This window comes from Lithobates pipiens, unplaced genomic scaffold (genome assembly GCF_037356315.1).
Source record: "Lithobates pipiens isolate NorthernLeopardFrog02 unplaced genomic scaffold, aLitPip1_a1.2 Scaffold_16, whole genome shotgun sequence".
Taxonomy (NCBI): Eukaryota; Metazoa; Chordata; class Amphibia; order Anura; family Ranidae; genus Lithobates; species Lithobates pipiens.
This window is the reverse complement of record NW_027507748.1, coordinates 13,847,687-13,864,919: the sequence shown is the minus strand read 5'-3', so window position 1 is coordinate 13,864,919 and position 17,233 is coordinate 13,847,687. Positions and strand designations below refer to the sequence as shown.

At 45.8% G+C, this 17,233-nt stretch overlaps 1 protein-coding gene across 1 annotated transcript in view; it reads left to right on the top strand.

Annotated features, from left to right (window-relative positions):
• Positions 1-16,770, top strand: part of GSK3B (glycogen synthase kinase 3 beta) — a 130,760-nt gene extending 113,990 nt beyond the window's left edge. The window contains 3 exon segments of the mRNA XM_077479374.1: positions 2,251-2,437; positions 8,632-8,730; positions 12,203-16,770. Coding sequence (XP_077335500.1) covers positions 2,251-2,437; positions 8,632-8,730; positions 12,203-12,270 — 354 coding nt within the window. The 3' untranslated portion in view covers positions 12,271-16,770.
• The last annotated feature ends 463 nt before the right edge of the window (positions 16,771-17,233 follow it).

The following is a 17,233-nucleotide window of genomic DNA, read 5'->3' as shown; positions in this document are numbered from 1 at the left end:
AACAGTGTTAAACCATCCAGATTTCTGTCCAATACCTACACCCATTGAGATTCATTGTCAGAGTTGGTCTTCTGGTTGGAGGTCGTGTCCATTGTTGGCAGTTCCCCTTGGATCTGTAGCCCTACAAGCCTGATTGACCCAAGGGGAACTGCCAACAATAGACATGACCTCCAACCAGAAGACCAACTCCGACAATGAACCTCAATGGGTGTAGGTATTGGGCAGAAAACCGGATGGATGGTTTAACAGTCTTAGAATTCCTGCGATGACATTGCTTCCACCTACAAGAACTTTGAGGCAGGAGTGATGTCATTGCGGGAATTCTAAGTGACCTGTGAGGCGATTTCTAGGGAATAGGACTACAACTGAGTGTTAAACCATCCAGATTTCTGTCCAATACCTACACCCATTGAGATTCATTGTCTGAGTTGGTCTTCTGGTTGGAGGTCGTGTCCATTGTTGGCAGTTCCTCTTGGGTCAATCAGGCTTGTAGGGCTACAGACCCAAGGGGAACTGCCAACAATGGACACGAACTCCAACCAGAAGACCAACTCTGACAACGAACCTAAATGGATGTGGGTATTGGGCAGAAAACCGGATAGATGGTTTAACACTCAGTTGTAGTCCTATTCCCTAGAAATCGCCTCCCAGGTCACTTAGAATTCCCGTGCTGACATCACTTCCGCCTCTAGGACCTTCGAGGCAGAAGTGATGTCAACGTGGGAATTCTAAGTGACCTGTGAGGCGATTTCTAGGGAATAGGACTACGACTGAGTGTTAAACCATCCAGATTTCTGTCTAATACCTACACCCATTGAGGTTCATTGTCGGAGTTGGTCTTCTGGTTGGAGGTCGTGTCCATTGTGGCAGTTCTCCTTGGGGGTGTGTAGCCCTACAAGCCTGATTGACCCCTCAGGTGTATACTTTTTTTTTTTTTTTTTGGGGGTCCAATCTTTCTGGTAAGCCTTTTGACTCTCCAACAAGTTTCGACACGTTTTTTCTATACCATACGGTTGCTCAGTTCAAGTGTCAACTACTTTGGATCACGTTTTGGATATTTATACTTTTATTGTTTGGTTCACTCCTACAATCTTTTCCATTATTAAGGATTTGTTTCCCCTTTTTTTTTTTTTTTTTGAGATTATTCACATAATTTTTTATCTGCACATTTATTGATATGGCACTTGGTATACCATCTTTTAAAGGTTTATTATATTTGTATGTTTTATTTTATAATTGTATAATATAAATATGTATTTTTACACTGTTCATATTGTTTTTGAGTTCACTTTCAGATCATTTTTATGCACTTTTTTTTTTATATATGTATACGTACACTGTTTTATATTTGTTTTCAGTTCACTTTGAGACCAGTTTTTAGCGCCGCACTTATCTTCCACACCGTACCCCTAATTGACACTCTGTAGGAAGTAGGGGGTGCAACGTATAGTCACCGATCCGTGATCCGACTGGTCACCCCATTCGGATTGGCACACCACGCGCTCCGCTGATCGCGTGGCTTTGGAAAGGCCGCCGCTTTGGCCCAGCTCCGGGGCAGCGGCCGTCTTGGTACACCCGGTGGCCGCCGTCTTGTCAGGAAGTGACGTTTCGTCGCCGCTATCTTGCTACACCCCACACTCCTGCACAGTAATGATAGAGTGAGAAGGGGGCAAGCGGACATCTTGTTACACCCACCAGAGTTTTAGATTTCACCGTGAAATCTAAAACTCCGGTGGGTGTAACAAGAAGAAAAGAGAAGGCAAAATCTTGTTATACCCACCGGAGTTTTAGATTTCACAGTGAAATCTAAAACTCCGGTGGGTATAACAAGATTTTGTCTTCTCTTTTCTTTTCTTTTTTCTTTTTTTTGCTGATCCGAAAAATGAACTTAACCCTTACTCTGATCCGAGGAACGATCCGATCCGTGAGTTTTTTGATCTGTTGCACCCCTAGAAGGAAGTATAGAGACATGCATTCTGGGGGGGGGGGGACAGAAGATCAGCTGACTCTAGAGCTCAGAGGTAAGTCTAGAAGAGTCTGTCCCAAGGTCATAGACAGCAGTAGAGAAGAACCAACCCCATAAAAAAAACCATTGTGTTGGAGTTGCACTGTAATGCTCATGTTTTTCACCAGCTGCAGTCTCTTTTCACTCATTTCATCCACCCTGCGACAGGGGCTTGGCAGCCTTCACACTTAGATCCGTTTTCTCTTTTCTTTTTTTTATCTTTAAAGGGTTGTGTATTTTTGCAGGTCTTCAGGGCTCGTACGCCACCAGAGGCAATTGCGCTGTGCAGCCGGCTACTGGAATATACCCCCACCGCCCGCCTCACCCCCTTGGACGCCTGCGCACACTCCTTCTTCGATGAGCTCCGGGACCCCAACCCCAAGCTTCCCAATGGCCGTGACTTTCCTGCACTCTTCAACTTTACCACTCAAGGTAATGCCGTCTTCTCCGGAGCAGGGGAGCGCGGGCCTTGACATCGCATGTGACAAGTGTCCAGAGTCAGGAACCATTGGCTGCACAAAAAAAAAAGAAAGGGGGGGTCAAATAATCACAGTGGCAGCTATCACTGCCTTGGTGTTCTAGGTAATACCAACGTCTTACGGGGGGATACCACCCCCCTCCCATTGTTTCCCAATTCATCAGTTTGATTCGTTAATCAGTACTGGTTAATATGTTTGTGAAAACCAGAAGAGGAATAAATTATAATGGGATCTTTTTTTCGTTAAAATCCAACTCCACCATTTAAAATAATTTAAAGGGGTTGTAAACCCTCGAGGTTTGCATTCTATGCATTAAGGTGAAAAACCTGTGATGCAGCAGCCCGCACCCTTTTTTTTTTAAACTTACCAGAACCTGCTTTTTCCAGCGATGAGGACGAGCGCGCCAGCTGGTGTCTCTGGTCCCGGTTGGCTAGATTGATAGCAGAGCAGCCATGGACTCCCACTGCTGTCAATCAAATCCAATGACGTGGGCGGGGCCGAGTCCCGCTGTCTGTGTCAATGGATGCTGCAGCAGGGCACGTGAGCGCTCCCGCATGAGTGCTTCTAGAGAGAGCGGCTCTCCAACGGGGCATTGGAGAAGCGAGGAGCCAGGAGCGCCGCCGAGGGACCACAGAAGAGGAGGAATCGGGGCCACTCTGTGCAAAACCAACTGCACGGAGGAGGTAAGTATGACATGTTTGTTTTTAAAAGGAAAAAAATAAAACTTTAGTTATCCTTTAAATAGAAATTAAGGGATGCAAAAAAAAAAAATTGCCGAAACCCTGCAGATGCACCGTTCTGTGATCCAGCGCTGCTTTACTTTGGTTTAAATGGCAGTCAGCATCATCCAATCCCCCCATGAACCCCGGCTGTCGTGGAACTGCATTCTGGGAGTGCGAGGACATGCCAGCCTAGGTTCACAATCCCCCCTAGGTTACAGTGCTGTGAAAAAGTCTTTGCCCCCCCTTCCTGTTTTTATTTTTTTGCATATTTGTCACACTTAAATGATTCAGCTCATCAATCAAATGTTAATAATACACAAAGATAACCCAGGTAAATACAAAATGCAGTTGTTAAAGGATGATTCAATTTATTAGCGGGGGGGAGAAAGCTGCCCGAACCTGCCTGGCCCTACGTGAAAAAGTAATTGCCCCCCTAAAACTAACAACTGGAACACTTCTGTTAACCACTTAACCCCCTTAATGAACAGGCCATTTTTTGCGATTACGGCGCTGCGTTACGTTAACTGGCAATTGCGCGGTCGTGCGACGGTGTACCCAAATAAAATCTATGTCCCTTTTTTTTTCCCCACAAATAATCTGGAGGAAGAGAGACATCTGTATTACTGATTAGCAGAAATCGTAGCTCTCTCTCTTCCTCTGTGACAAGACCGCCATTCTACCTCTCCTACGAACGATCGCAGGTGGCTGACGGCCACCAGACACGTTGATTGGCTCCCGCTGTGTCCAATCACAGCGGGAGCAGGGCTTGCCCCAATTTCAGGAAAAGGAAACGACGCACACGTACGTTGTTTCGCGCAGCTGGGCCACCCTACCACAGATGTATGTATGGTGGGCCATCCGGAAGAGGTTAACAAAAAAAAAGAATAATTGGTTGTGCCACCCTTGGCCGCAACAACTGCAGTGGAGCGTTTGCAATAACTGGCAATGAGTCTTGGCATTGCTGTGGAGGAATTTTGGCCCACTCTTTGCAGAATTGTGTTAATTCAGTCACATTGTGGGGGTTTTTCAGCACGAACGGCCTGTTTTAAGGTCATGATACAGCATCTCAATCGGATTGACTAGGCCACTCTGAAACCTTCATTTTGTTTTTTGTGAGCCATTCAGAGGTGGACTAGCTGGTGTGTTTGGATCATAGTCCTGCTGCATAACCCAAGTATGCTTGAGGTCAAGAACTGATGGCCGGACATTCTCCTTCAGGATTTTCTGGTAGAGCACAGAATTCATGGTTCCATCAGTGATGGCAAGTCATCCAGCCCCAGACCATCACACTACTACCACCACCACGTTTCCCTTGCTGGTATGATGCTCTTTTTATTAAATACTTTGTGTGTTTTATGCCAGATGTAACGAGACGCACACCTTCCAAAAAGTTCAACTTTTGTCTCATAAGTATACAGAATATTTGCCCAAAAGTCTTGGGGATAATCCAGATGTTTTTTGGCCTTTGTGTTCTATTTGGTCAGCAGTGGCTTTGGCCTTGGAGCTCTCCCATGGACGCCATTTTTGCCCAGTCTCTTTCTTATTGTTGAATCATCAACACTGACCTTACCCGAGGCAAGTGAGGCCTGCAGTTCTTTAGCTGTTCTGGGTTCTTTTATGACCTCCTGGATGAGTCTTCGTCGTGCTCTTGGAGTCCATTTGGTCAGCCGGCCACTCCTGGGAAGGTTCACCACTATTCCAAGTTGTCTCCGTTTGTGGATAATGGCTCTCACCGTGGTTCCCTGGAGTCTTAAACCCTTAGAAATGGCGCTGTAACCCTTTTCAGACTGATACATGGCAATTACTTTGTTTCTCATCCGTCCTTGAATTTGTTTAGATTGTGGCATGATGTTGCTTTTTGGGATCTTTTAGCATGCTTTATTTTGCCAGGTAGCTGCTCTTTAATGTAGTTGATGAAGTAAACCCTTCTATCCTTATTTTATCAAAGGAAGCTGCCATCTTGGCCTCTCTTTAATCTTTAGCTGCCATGATGTTGCGTATGTGATCGGGTATGATGCCAGCCATTGGATGGTTTGACAGTTTGGTTGAGAACACAACCAATATGACAGCTGCATTCCCGGCAAATGTGACTGTTTTGAAACTCTTAGGGCTAGTTTACACTTGCTTCAAAACATGTCTCGGACATGCTTCGTTAAAGCTCTCTGAATGCCAGTCAAAGCTCCAGTCACTAAAAAAAAAGGTTAGCTTACATTCCTGTTTACACATTGCTTTTGCTTGGTGCTTGGATGAGGCTTCGGTGGGGCTTGGCTGAGGCTTCGGTGGGGCTTGGCTGAGGCTTCGGTGGGGCTTGGCTGAGGCTTCGGTGGGGCTTGGCTGAGGCTTCGGTGGGGCTTGGCTGAGGCTTCGGTGGGGCTTGGCTGAGGCTTCGGTGGGGCTTGGCTGAGGCTTCGGTGGGGCTTGGCTGAGGCTTCGGTGGGGCTTGGCTGAGGCTTCGGTGGGGCTTGGCTGAGGCTTCGGTGGGGCTTGGCTGAGGCTTCGGTGGGGCTTGGCTGAGGCTTCGGTGGGGCTTGGCTGAGGCTTCGGTGGGGCTTGGCTGAGGCTTCGGTGGGGCTTGGCTGAGGCTTCGGTGGGGCTTGGCTGAGGCTTGGATGAGCCTTCGGTGGGGCTTGGATGAGCCTTCGGTGGGGCTTGGATGAGCCTTCGGTGGGGCTTGGATGAGCCTTCGGTGGGGCTTTGAAGCACCACTAAAGCTACATAGGGTATAATTTTTGAAGCAAAGCTGAAGCAAAACAAGAGCAAGGTGTAGACAGGACTGTAAGCTAACCATTTTATTTTGTGACCGGAGCTTTGACTGGCGTTCAGAGAGCTTTAACAAAGCGTGTCCAAGACCTTGTTTTGAAGCAAGTGTAAGTGTTATTCTGTGTTGAAGCCGAAGTAAGTGTAACTGAGCCTTTAAATTGATGGGTTTGCTTCCGCTTTAAGTGATTTCTTGATTCAACAGGGCTGGCAGTAATCAGGCCTGGGTGTGGCAAGTGTGAAATTTAACTCAACTTTACAAAAAATGTGGTTAATCCCAGTTCATTTGTGATTTAGCATGAATGGGGCAATTACTTTTTCACAAAGGACGAGGCAGCTTTTTTCCCTTTTTAATAAATTGTCATTTTAAATACTCCATTTTATATTTACTGGGATTATCTTTGTGTAGTAATAAAACTTGTTTGACAATCTGAATCATTTATGGGTGACAAATATGCAAAAAAAAAATCAGGAAGGGGGCAAATACTTTTTCAGGGCACTGAAGTAATGATGGGCGAGGGCCAACATCGCCGCCAGTGGAGAAGAGAGAACCGCGACGTCACTGGACAGAGCAAAAGACTGCAGCCCAAATGGTACAGTATGCATAAAGTGTTTTAGTCAAGAGAGTCTCTCAATTTTCCCCGAATGGTCAGTGTGACCGAGTCTCTTTAAAGGATATGTAAACATTTTTTTTTTTTGTTTAAAAAAAAAATAAAAATCTCGTACCTCCTTTGTGCAGTTGGTTTTGCACAGAGTGGCCCAGATCCTCCTCTTCTGGGGTCCCTTGGTGGCGCTCCTGGCTCCTCCTCCTTCTCGAGTGCCCCGCTGGAGAAGCGCGCTCCTTTGGGGCACCCTTGCGGCTGCGCTCTCATGTCCTGTTGCTGCGTCCATTGACACAGACAGCAGGGCTCGGCTCCGCCCCCCGCGTCATTGGCTTTCACAGCAGCAGGAGCCAATGGCTGCGCTGCTATCAATCTATCCAATCAGGACCCAAGACACCGGCTGGAGTGGGTGTGCTCCTCCCTGGCGCAGGAACGATCGGGCTCAGGTAAGTAAAAGCGGGGACTCTGGGGGGCTGGTGCACTACAAGAGGTTTTTCACCTCAATACATTTACAACCCCTTTAACCACTTTCAGACCGGACCAATTTGCTGGTCAAAGACCAGACCACTTTTTGCGATTCGGCACTGCGTCGATTTAACTGACAATTGCGCGGTCGTGCGACGTGGCTCCCAAACAAAATTAACGTCCTTTTTTTTCCCACAAATAGAGCTTTCTTTTGGTGGTATTTGATCACCTCTGCGGTTTTTATTTTTTGCGCTATAAACAAAAATAGAGCGATAATTTTGAAAAAAACGCATTATTTTTTACTTTTTGTAATAATAAATATCCCCCAAAAATATATAAAAAAACATTTTTTTCCCTCAGTTTAGGGCGATACGTATTCTTCTACATATTTTTGGTAAAAAAAATCGCAATAAGCGATTATTGATTGGTTTGCGCAAAAGTTATAGCGTTTACAAAATAGGGATAGTTTTATAGCATTTTTATTAATAATTTTTTATTATTATTTTTTTTACTAGTAATGGCGGCGATCTGCGATTTTTATTGTGACTGCGACATTGTGGGGGACCCATCGGACATTTTTGACACATTTTTGGGACCATTGTCATTCATACAGTAATCACTGCTATATAAATGCAGTGATTCCTGTGTAAATGACACTGGCAGTGAAAGGGTTAACCAGTGGGTGGCAGTGTAGGGGTTAAGTGTTCCTAGGGGTGTGTTACTAACTGTGGGGGGGTTGGGCTTTCATTTAGTGTACACTGATCTCTGCTCCAATCACATGGAGCAGAGATCAGCGTCACTAGTTGCTAGGCAGAATGGAAAAATTTTGTTTATACAGCATTTCCTCCATTCGGCCGCTCCGTGAGACGATCGCGGGGATGCCCGCGGCGATCGAGTCCGCGGGTCCCGCGACCGGACTCACGGGGGTCCCGACCAGTGCGGGAGCGCGCCGCCGGCGGCGCGCTCCCAATGGCACGGCGGCAACGAATATTGGACGTACATGTACGCCAATATGCCTGCCCGTGCCATTCTGTCGACGTACATCATCGTGCGCTGGTCGGGAAGTGGTTAAACTACATTGGCTTGTTTTAGACTGATGGGCACTTCGGTTAGATTAGTAGATAGGGAAATGTCTGCCTTTCCCGGCGTAAGTCATCAGAGCGTCGGGCCCAACAGCGATGGCCGCATACACGGTCCTATGCTCTTTTACTCGTCTCCACTTACAAAACAGAATACTTGCAGGAGCTCTCTCCTTGTCCTAAGGATACAAGAGCTACACGGTATGAGGAAGAGTGGCGCCCTCTTTTAGAAGTTTGGCGTACTTTTTCAGTCTAGGTGGCCTTACAGACAGACGTTGGACCAAACGGAAGGCATTTTTATATCCCATGGGCAGCTAAGGGAGCCTTTGGCAAACCTCACAGAGCTGTAGTGGGGGACTGCGGCAGGTGTTTGTGTTGTGCAGGATTTTCTAAAAGACCATTTCCCTTCTGGTTCCAAATACGCACGTTTCATGGGATCTCCAGATATGACCCTGCGAGGAAGTAGCTGGATATCCGTTGGAATCATTTTTTCCTCAATGTCTTTTTTTTTTTCATTTACAGAACTGTCTAGCAACCCCTCGCTGTCATCTATACTCATCCCGCCACACGCTCGAAACCAGGCCTCCGTGTCTACGCCCACAAACGCCACAGCGACATCAGGTGAGGATGCTCACATGTCTTCTCTATCTTATCCTCTATTTCAGTCTTTTGTTACACAGCCAGGAATATTAGTCTCAAAGCTGCCTAATGACCGGGATGTCCTTTGTGTATAGTCCCTGTGTGTATGTCATGAGATGGCGCACTCTTTCCTAGGATATGTGTGAGGGGGGAAAAAAAGTTTAACTGCAGAAAATATTTACAATAAGTTTTTTGTTTTGTTTTGTTTTTCCACCCAAAAGGGGACGCTCCACTTGTTTGCCTCCTCCCCGACCTCCGCTACCACATTTGGTACCTTAAAGCAGGAAGTGGGTACCTGGTTTTGACAGGTACCTGCTCCTACTCCCGGCTGAGTTTGTTGCAGCGAACCCAGCCAGAGGTTCGTCCACCCTCCTCCTCCTCCTTCCCCCGCCGCCAGGCCATTCACAAAACGCAGCGTGCTTCACGCATGCATAGTAGGGAACCCGGCTGTGAAGAAGCAAGGCTTCACTGCCCGTGTTGTGTCAAATACTGTCCCCCGTCGGATAGTGTCCCCCCTGTAAAGTGATTGCGCAGTACGGAGGACAAGAAGACGCCGAAGGTCTCCAAGTTCAAGCCCCACCATCCAAGTGGACATAGAGATAGAATAAAAAAATTGCAGAGTGAATTGAGGCCGTGCCCAAAGCGTGGCAAGTGAAGCTTGCCCGCGAGGGGCCCTCAAAATGCTACCGTATGTCCACTTGGATGGTGGGGCTTCAACCGGGACTCAGTGCGCAGGCGCCGTTCATCTTTGGAGACTTTTCAGAGTCTCCTTGTTCTCCGTACTGCGCAATCGCTGCACCTGCACAGTACGGGGTGGACACTAACCCGATGGGGGGGGGGGGGGGGGGGGGGACAGTTTTTGGCAGAACACCGGCTTCCCTTAGCCGAGATGGCGGCGGCACCCAAGAGCCGATTGAAAAGTTGGCTTGGGTGAAGGATTTGTGAACAGGTTTTTTCTGATGGAGCTTGGGGGCGAAGACACCACTGGATTTGTGGACAGGTAAGTGTCCTTATATTAAAAGTCAGCAGTTACAGTATTTATATTTTTTTCTGATGGAGCCTGGAGATCCACTTTGATGGGGAAAAAAATTTGAAATTTATCAAAGAACCAAAGAATTGATAAGTGTTTGCTATATATGTATATGAGAGATTACCATAAATAAATATGGAGAAGATTTACCAAAACGGGCGCTCACAGAATCTGGTGCAGCTGTGCATAGTAACCAATCCGCTTCCAGGTTTTATTGTCAAAGCTTAATTGAACAAGCTGAAGTTAGAAGCTGATTGGTTAGTATGCAGAGCTGCACTTGATTCTGTTTCCACCAGTTTTAGTAAATCCCCCAGCCGTGTGTCAGTTGATCTACGTCTTTGCAATAAAAGTTTGCATGTGTGTCAAAAGATATAAGGTGCAGAAACACAAAATCATTTTTAAAAAAAATAACCATTTTATTTGAGACGCATTAAAATACATATCCTTTTAAATAAATAAATAAAATAGTTATTTAAAAAAAAAAAAATTGTTGCGATTGTTGTGTTTGTATTAAAATCCCAATCCTTTCAATTCTTGATATACTATGCATATATAAGGGATGTGGTGCTAAATGACTCTCAGATGTCCAGCAAATAATGTTTCTCATGTGTGTCGAAAGACTTGAAACCTTATCAAATACCCAATGGCATGCTCCGATTCTTGAGAAACAGAACAGGATAGTAGAAGACCTGGAAGTGTGTGTGTAAGTGGTGTTGGCCCTGAATAGAATGAGAAAAATAGCCGCATGAGTGAAGACTTTGAGGTGTATGAGAGTGGAATTGGCATGCAAGGGTGTTCTGGAATTGAGGAGAACCATTAGAAAAGACCTGGAGGTGCAAGTTAATGATGTTGTCCTGGAAGGAACTTTCAAAGAAATGTAGCACTGTGAGAAAAGACCTGGGGGTGTGAGTAGGTGTTTTTCCCTGTAAAGATTTTCTCAAGAAAGGGAGCAGCAATGGAGAAGACTTGGAGGTGTGTGAAATTGGTGGTATCTTGGAAAGGCATTCTGTAGAAAGGGGAGAACCATGAGTACCTCCATCCTGGAGGTGTAATGGAGTGATTTTGATCTGGAAAGGCGTACTAGAGACCTGGAGGTGTAAGTGATATTGGCCCTGAAAGGAGTTCTAGAGAAGTGGTGCGGTAGAGGGACAGGACTGTGTGAAAGTGGTGGTTTCCTTGAAAGGCATTGTAGAGAAAGCGAGAACTTTGAAAGCTGATCCCGAGCGGTGTTTGGGTGGTGGAAAAAAGGGAGAACTATGAAAAATGATTCTGAGGTGTATGGGCAGTGTTGACCTGGAATGGCGTGCTACAGAATAGGAGAACCATGAGAGAAGACCCAGAAGAGTGAGTAAGTGGTGGTGGCCTGGAAAACTAGTCTAGACAAAGGGAGCACTATAGGAGAACACCTGGAGGTGAGTGTAAGTGGTGGCATGCTGAAACCGCATTCTGTAGAAAGAGAAAACGTAGAGGTGTGTGGAAGTGGTGTAGGTCTGGGAGGGTGTTTTGGAGAAGGTGAGAACCATTGGAGAAGATCTAGAAGTGTGTGGGAGTGGTGTTGACTATGGTAGAGAGTGATAAGATGTCCCAGGAGCCACACATCAAGTCATCACCCTCGGGACACCTAAGCACTCTCTACCATTGCTTGAAGCATAGATGAGCTTCCTTCCTGGCCAGCACCCACACTGTGGGGCAAAGGACTTCATTAACCATACAGCCTGAGCGGCTCACACGCATATCTTGGTTCGCAGTGGTGTTGGCAAGGAAGAGCATTCTGGAGAACGAAAGAATCATGAGGGTAAACCTTATGCTGTGTGGATTTGTTGACCTTGAAAGGAATTTTAGAAAAAAGGAGCAATATGGGAGAAGACCCGTAATGGTTTGTAGGTGGTCTAAGCTTGTAAGGCCATTTTGGAGAAAAGGAAAACCGTATGACAAGTCCTGGAGGTGTGAGCATATGTAGTGTTGGCCTGGAAGGAAATTCTTGGAGACTCGGAGAAGTGTGAAAGTGATGGTTTTCTGGAGAAAGGGAGGACCATGAAAGAAGTGGAGGTGTGTGGGAGTAATATAGGCCTTTGAGGGCATTTTTGAGAAAGTGGGAACCATAAGAGACGACCCGGTGGTATGTGGGAGTTGTGTTGACCTGGAAGGGTTCTCCAGAAAAGGAGAACGTGGCGTTTGTGCTGGAAAGGGAGTTATAGAGAAAGGTAACAGCATGGGAGAAGACCTGGAGGTGTGTAAAGGTGGTAAGTGGTTTGAAGGTTCTGCTTGGCTGACCAGAGACGAGATATAAGGATGTATCGGGCTTCTGAATAATTTTTCATGTTAGTATTTTATATCCTGTAGATGGGTTATAACTAGTGCGGTCATTATACTTGTTCTGCCATCTCTTGGCCATCCTCCTCACCCATCTTCATTCTCTTCCAGATTCAAATGCTGGGGATCGCGGGCCGACCAACAATGCAGCGTCAGCATCAGCCTCCAACTCCTCCTGAGCCAATAGCAAAGCATGTTCTGCGCACGGGCGAGAAGGAAAACGGGCAAAGTAGCAAGAGGGTGGGGAATGAGAGATGGGGTGGAGCGCGCACACACCACACCCCTATCCCTGGACTCTCCCGCTAGACACTGGCCACATCTATCAAGGAAAAAATATATATATATACATAACTGTAAAGACACGCCATCCTGTCAATTTTAGTGGTTCAGTTTTTTTATTATTATAATTATTATTATTGTTATTTAACCTTGTAAAATATCTATAAATACAGGTTTTTCTTTTCCTTTTTTTTTTTTTTTTTTTGTTTAATTTTTTTTGTTTTGTTTTTTTAACTTGCTCCGTAGGAGTTTTCTGGGTGAGGGTGGAAGGGGCAGCAACGCCGGTTCCCCTCTTTCCTAGGCAGGTGCTGGTCATTGTCATTTTTCCAGTGCCCCAGTCTATGTAATGAGAAGTCGCTGCCACGCTTACACCTTTCGGACCCCCGCCAGTCGCTGCCAAGGGTTTTTGGCAGGTGGGACTGGCGCCCTGGCACCATCTCCCTGAAATCTGTTTTCGGAGTGCCTTATTGCGCAAGATACGTGCACCCTTCCACTGCGCAGTAACCCTGATGTCCATCCCAGGCGATGCTGATCTGCCAACACACAGAGCGTGTAGCGGTCTGGGGGGTGCTTGGGGCAGTTGGACCATTTTAGTGTTTGATGGCTAGATTTTTCACCTGCCTGAAGACTGCGTTTCTGTTCTAGATCAAGCCACGTGGGGTTGCTGTACCATTCAGAATAGCTTCAGCAATTTGCAGACCTCCAGTGCTAGTCCCTGACCCCCCAGTAGCAGCCCTTGGCCGGGTTTATTTAAGTGAGGGTTCTGTTAAAGGTTGTGCAAGCAACAATTAAACTCTTGTTTCGCTTTTCAGAGACCGGTCTTGTTGGGGTAAGTTCTACCATAGACACCCGTTCCCTTCTGTATCTGTGGCCCCTCCACCCATTGGGGCCCATTTGCTGAAAATCCCTCAGACCTTACGCAGCCCACATTAATGAATTTGAGGGGTGCTCATCGTATCACAAGAGGCAAGAGTATAACCGTCGATTTAACCATGGAACAGACAACACTTGCCTCCCCCGCATGGGTTGTCCGCGGGCATTACGTCTGTGTCTCTGGGACTGGCCGGCCAGCGCTGTGCGTTGCCCACCCCATCTGCTTCTGTTGTCTCCCTTGTATTAAATATTGAGCTGGGAGCCCACAGCCACTGCCCCGCTGCTGTCATTTAGGTGAATCGAGGGCATCTGTCTAAGCTTTGCTGATGCAGTGACGTTATTGGGTTACAGGCAGAGTATGGCGGTATAGAGCGTCCTGTGTGATACGTATGCTAGACATTTGTGGTGTACTTGTCCTGCAGTGTGCTAAGCTGTTCTATACTTCCCCCCCCCCCCCCCCTCCTGTTGCTATCCTGGTAGACCTTGTTTATTACTCCACATGTGTCTGAGCCCCCCTCGCCCCTTCATGGGATTGTCGTGGATCATTTCTTCCACCTTTTATGGTTAATTTCTTCCACATTGGCTTCCGTTTGTTAATATACATGTGGAAGTTTACAAACGACTGGGGTGGGACTTTCCTATCGAAAAGCATCTGGTGAAAGAGCATAACTATTGAACGTTATGCAGTAGGTACTAGTCAACCTCTGAGAAATGCCAACACCTCTGTGGCAGCTTTTATCTATCAATGTCTGATCAGGCTCTGATCTGCATTGGTCAGACTTGAAGCCCCTTACAACTCTAGTGGCAGACCCATGGTGTGTATGTGGGCTGCCCAGGCTACAAGGAAGTGTAGTCCTGTGCCTGCTGCTGTGAGTGCTGGCCCGGAAAGGAGCCTGCTAACGCTCCAGGCAATGGTAGATAAGAGCTGAAGATCCTCGGGAGCCATACATCGGAACAAGACCTGCTGTGAAAAAGTGGCAGCGTCAGCCTGGCCACGACTCCCAGTGTGTTTTACTCGGCCCACCAGAGCTTACTCATGGAGATGGAGCCAATGTGGAGAACACTTGTTACTAAATCCACAATAATTTATTTCATTTTCCAGACTTGCGTATTTTTGCAGGTTAACCATCTAACATATCTTTTTTGGCTTTGAACCCACACCAAGTGTTAGTGGTGCCAACCCAGGCTCCTATCTGTCCAGGTCCAGAGTGACTCGCACTTAAAGCTTAGGTCCACCAAATTTTATTTATTTTTTTAAAGTCAGCAGCTACAAATGCAGCTGCTGACTTTTAAAATATGGACACTTTACCTGTCCAGGGTGCCCGCGATGTCAGAACCCGAAGCCGATCTGGCTCTTGGGTGCTGCTGCTGCCATCTTTGGTAAGGGATTCAGGAAATGAAGCCTTGCGGCTTCTCTTCCCTGTTCCCTACTGAGCATGCGCGAGTCGCTCTGCGCAATGCAGATGGTCCCTGCTGTCTCTGGGACCCGTGTGTTTCCCAGCAGACAACAGTGGGGGGAGGTGTAGATTCAGGAGTCTACTCCCGGAAGTGGGTGCAAATACCTGTATTATATAGGTATCTGCAGCCCCCTCCCCCCCTGAAACGGAGGGGGGTTCCCGAAAAGTGGAGGTTCCATTTTTATGTGAACCTCCGCTATGAGTGCAGGCTGGGAAAGAGCGTGTCTTGGCTCAGTGGCTGCAAGCATGAAAACTGGGAACGCCCCAGGATCCATATATCCAGGAAAATTCTGCTGTATCTGTAGTAAAAAATAAAAATAAAAGCCTCGGCTCAGACTCCATCCTGGCCATGGCCACCGACGCGTTTCAACCAAGGGCGAAACACGTCGGGGCCTGGCCTGGATGGAACCTGAGCTGAGGCTGTTTACACTGGGTTATTGCTGGATGTATGGCTCCTGGGGATGTTCCTTTTTTTTCCCATCTTTATCGCGTCTAGAATTGGCACAAAAAGTAAAGATTCCACCATCACATTGAGCAACAAAGCATACGTTCTTCGTCTATTTTGCACTATCCCAGTTCTAATCCTCTGCTGCCGGCAAACTGCGGTTATTCGTTTTCGTCCTGTTAAGCGTGTTTTAAAAATAGGCTTCTTTCGACATTTTTTAGAGTCGCTGTGTCATTTTACACAATCTCTTCTCAAAAATTGTCCCCCCCCCCTCCCCCAGGTTTTAGTCACTAGGTGACCATCTGCTTCCATCGAGGCATGTTTGGGTTATTTAGAGACCGCCAGAAACTACCGCGACTTTAAGGCTTGGTTCACACGTCTGGCTGCGGTTTGGAGTCCGGTGTGGTGTTTTGTTCACCGATTCAGGTGCGAATATTTACTTGAATTCGCACCTAAGCCACACCCAAGAATCGCACACAACCCCTTTTCAGAAATGGACCACGGCCGCCCCAGACATGTGAACAGGGCTCCACTGAAAACCGGTCCGATTTGCATGTTATGCGAATCGGATGCATTTTTAAACGCATCCAATTTGCATATATGTGAACCGAGCCTAAATATTATTTTAAAACTGTGTAAAACTGTATCAGATTTTTTTTACCTCCTGATCTTGATAAAGTGAAACTGCTACAACGGTCTGCCAGTTCTGAAGCCCCCCCCCCCCTAGATCACCGTACTGTTTTATTAGCACACAGGGAGGGGTTGTAATATTTGCAGCGGGAAGGTTGGGCTGTCCACTATCAACAGATTTTATTGCTTTTTTTTTTTTTTTTTTTTCCCCTGTGCAAAATAAAAAAAAAATATATATATACAAATTGCAATAATAATTTTATTTTTTATTTAATTTTTTTTTATTATTTTCAAGTCTTACGTGGGTTGGAAAGGGATGTGACGGCGACGTGCTTCAGAATGTAGCTTTCAGCCGTGATCGACTCCTCTATAGAATATATACATATATATATATTTTTTGCTTCGCCTGTAATATCGCTTCGACGTGTGTTCTTCTTTTTTTTTTTTTTTTTTTTTTTCCCCCCCACCCCGATGGACAGCTTGGCTAACAAACACAATTCAGCCAGGGGAACGTTCCAGCAAAAACTATGTGTATTAAAAAAAAAAATGGGAATAAAAAAAAAAAAAAAAAGCAAAACAAAAGGCAAAATCTCCACAACTACAACTGGTAATCTCTGAAATATCGCATTCACGAAAAAAGAGAAAAAAACAAAAAAAAAAAAAAAAAAATGTGTATAACATTACTACTTGAATGCCTTTGTGACTGAAAGTTTGTTTTATTTTGATCTCCGCTGTGCCCCCCGAAAATCCCCAAGACAGCGTCGAGGTCCCATGTTTTTTTTTTTTTGTTTCCTTTATTTGTTTTTTTTTTATTTTATGTCAGAATGTATGCCTGATGTCCTCTGCCCACCTTGCCTACCCCCCCCCCCCCCCCTTTCTTCCCCCAATATCTCCTTTTCCTCTTTGTAAATACATTTTGTTCTGTGTGACACAATTCCGGAAATAGTTACCTGGTATATGTAATTTGCATTAAATAAAAAAGAAGAGAAAAAGTAGGTTTTAGTCTGGAAATGAAATAATAAAAAAAAAAAAACACAAAAATATAAAAAAAGACAAATGTGAAGAGTGAAATGATTGATAAAATGTATGGATTTGATGCTGATTGGAGTTTCTTACGATTGATAAGCCAGCTGACCGTCTTCAAGCTTCAGCAGCCTTTCTCAACCATATTTAACCTTGCAGAACCCTTGAAGTAACTTTCTGGTGTCAGGGAAGCCCTGCTAATAATTATATCTACTAGTGGTGCGCCGAAAGGAAAATTCTAGATAGAAAACCAAAAATTCAGGATGCACTTGGCCGAAAACCGAAACCAAAATGGAGTTTTGTTTAACAAAAATATATATTTCTTATATATAATTGTTGTATTTTACTTTTTAATTAATATCATGAATTTATTTTTGGACGTTATTGGCACCTTTTTCTTCTATTTTCAAAACGCAGATAACCCTATTTTCGGCA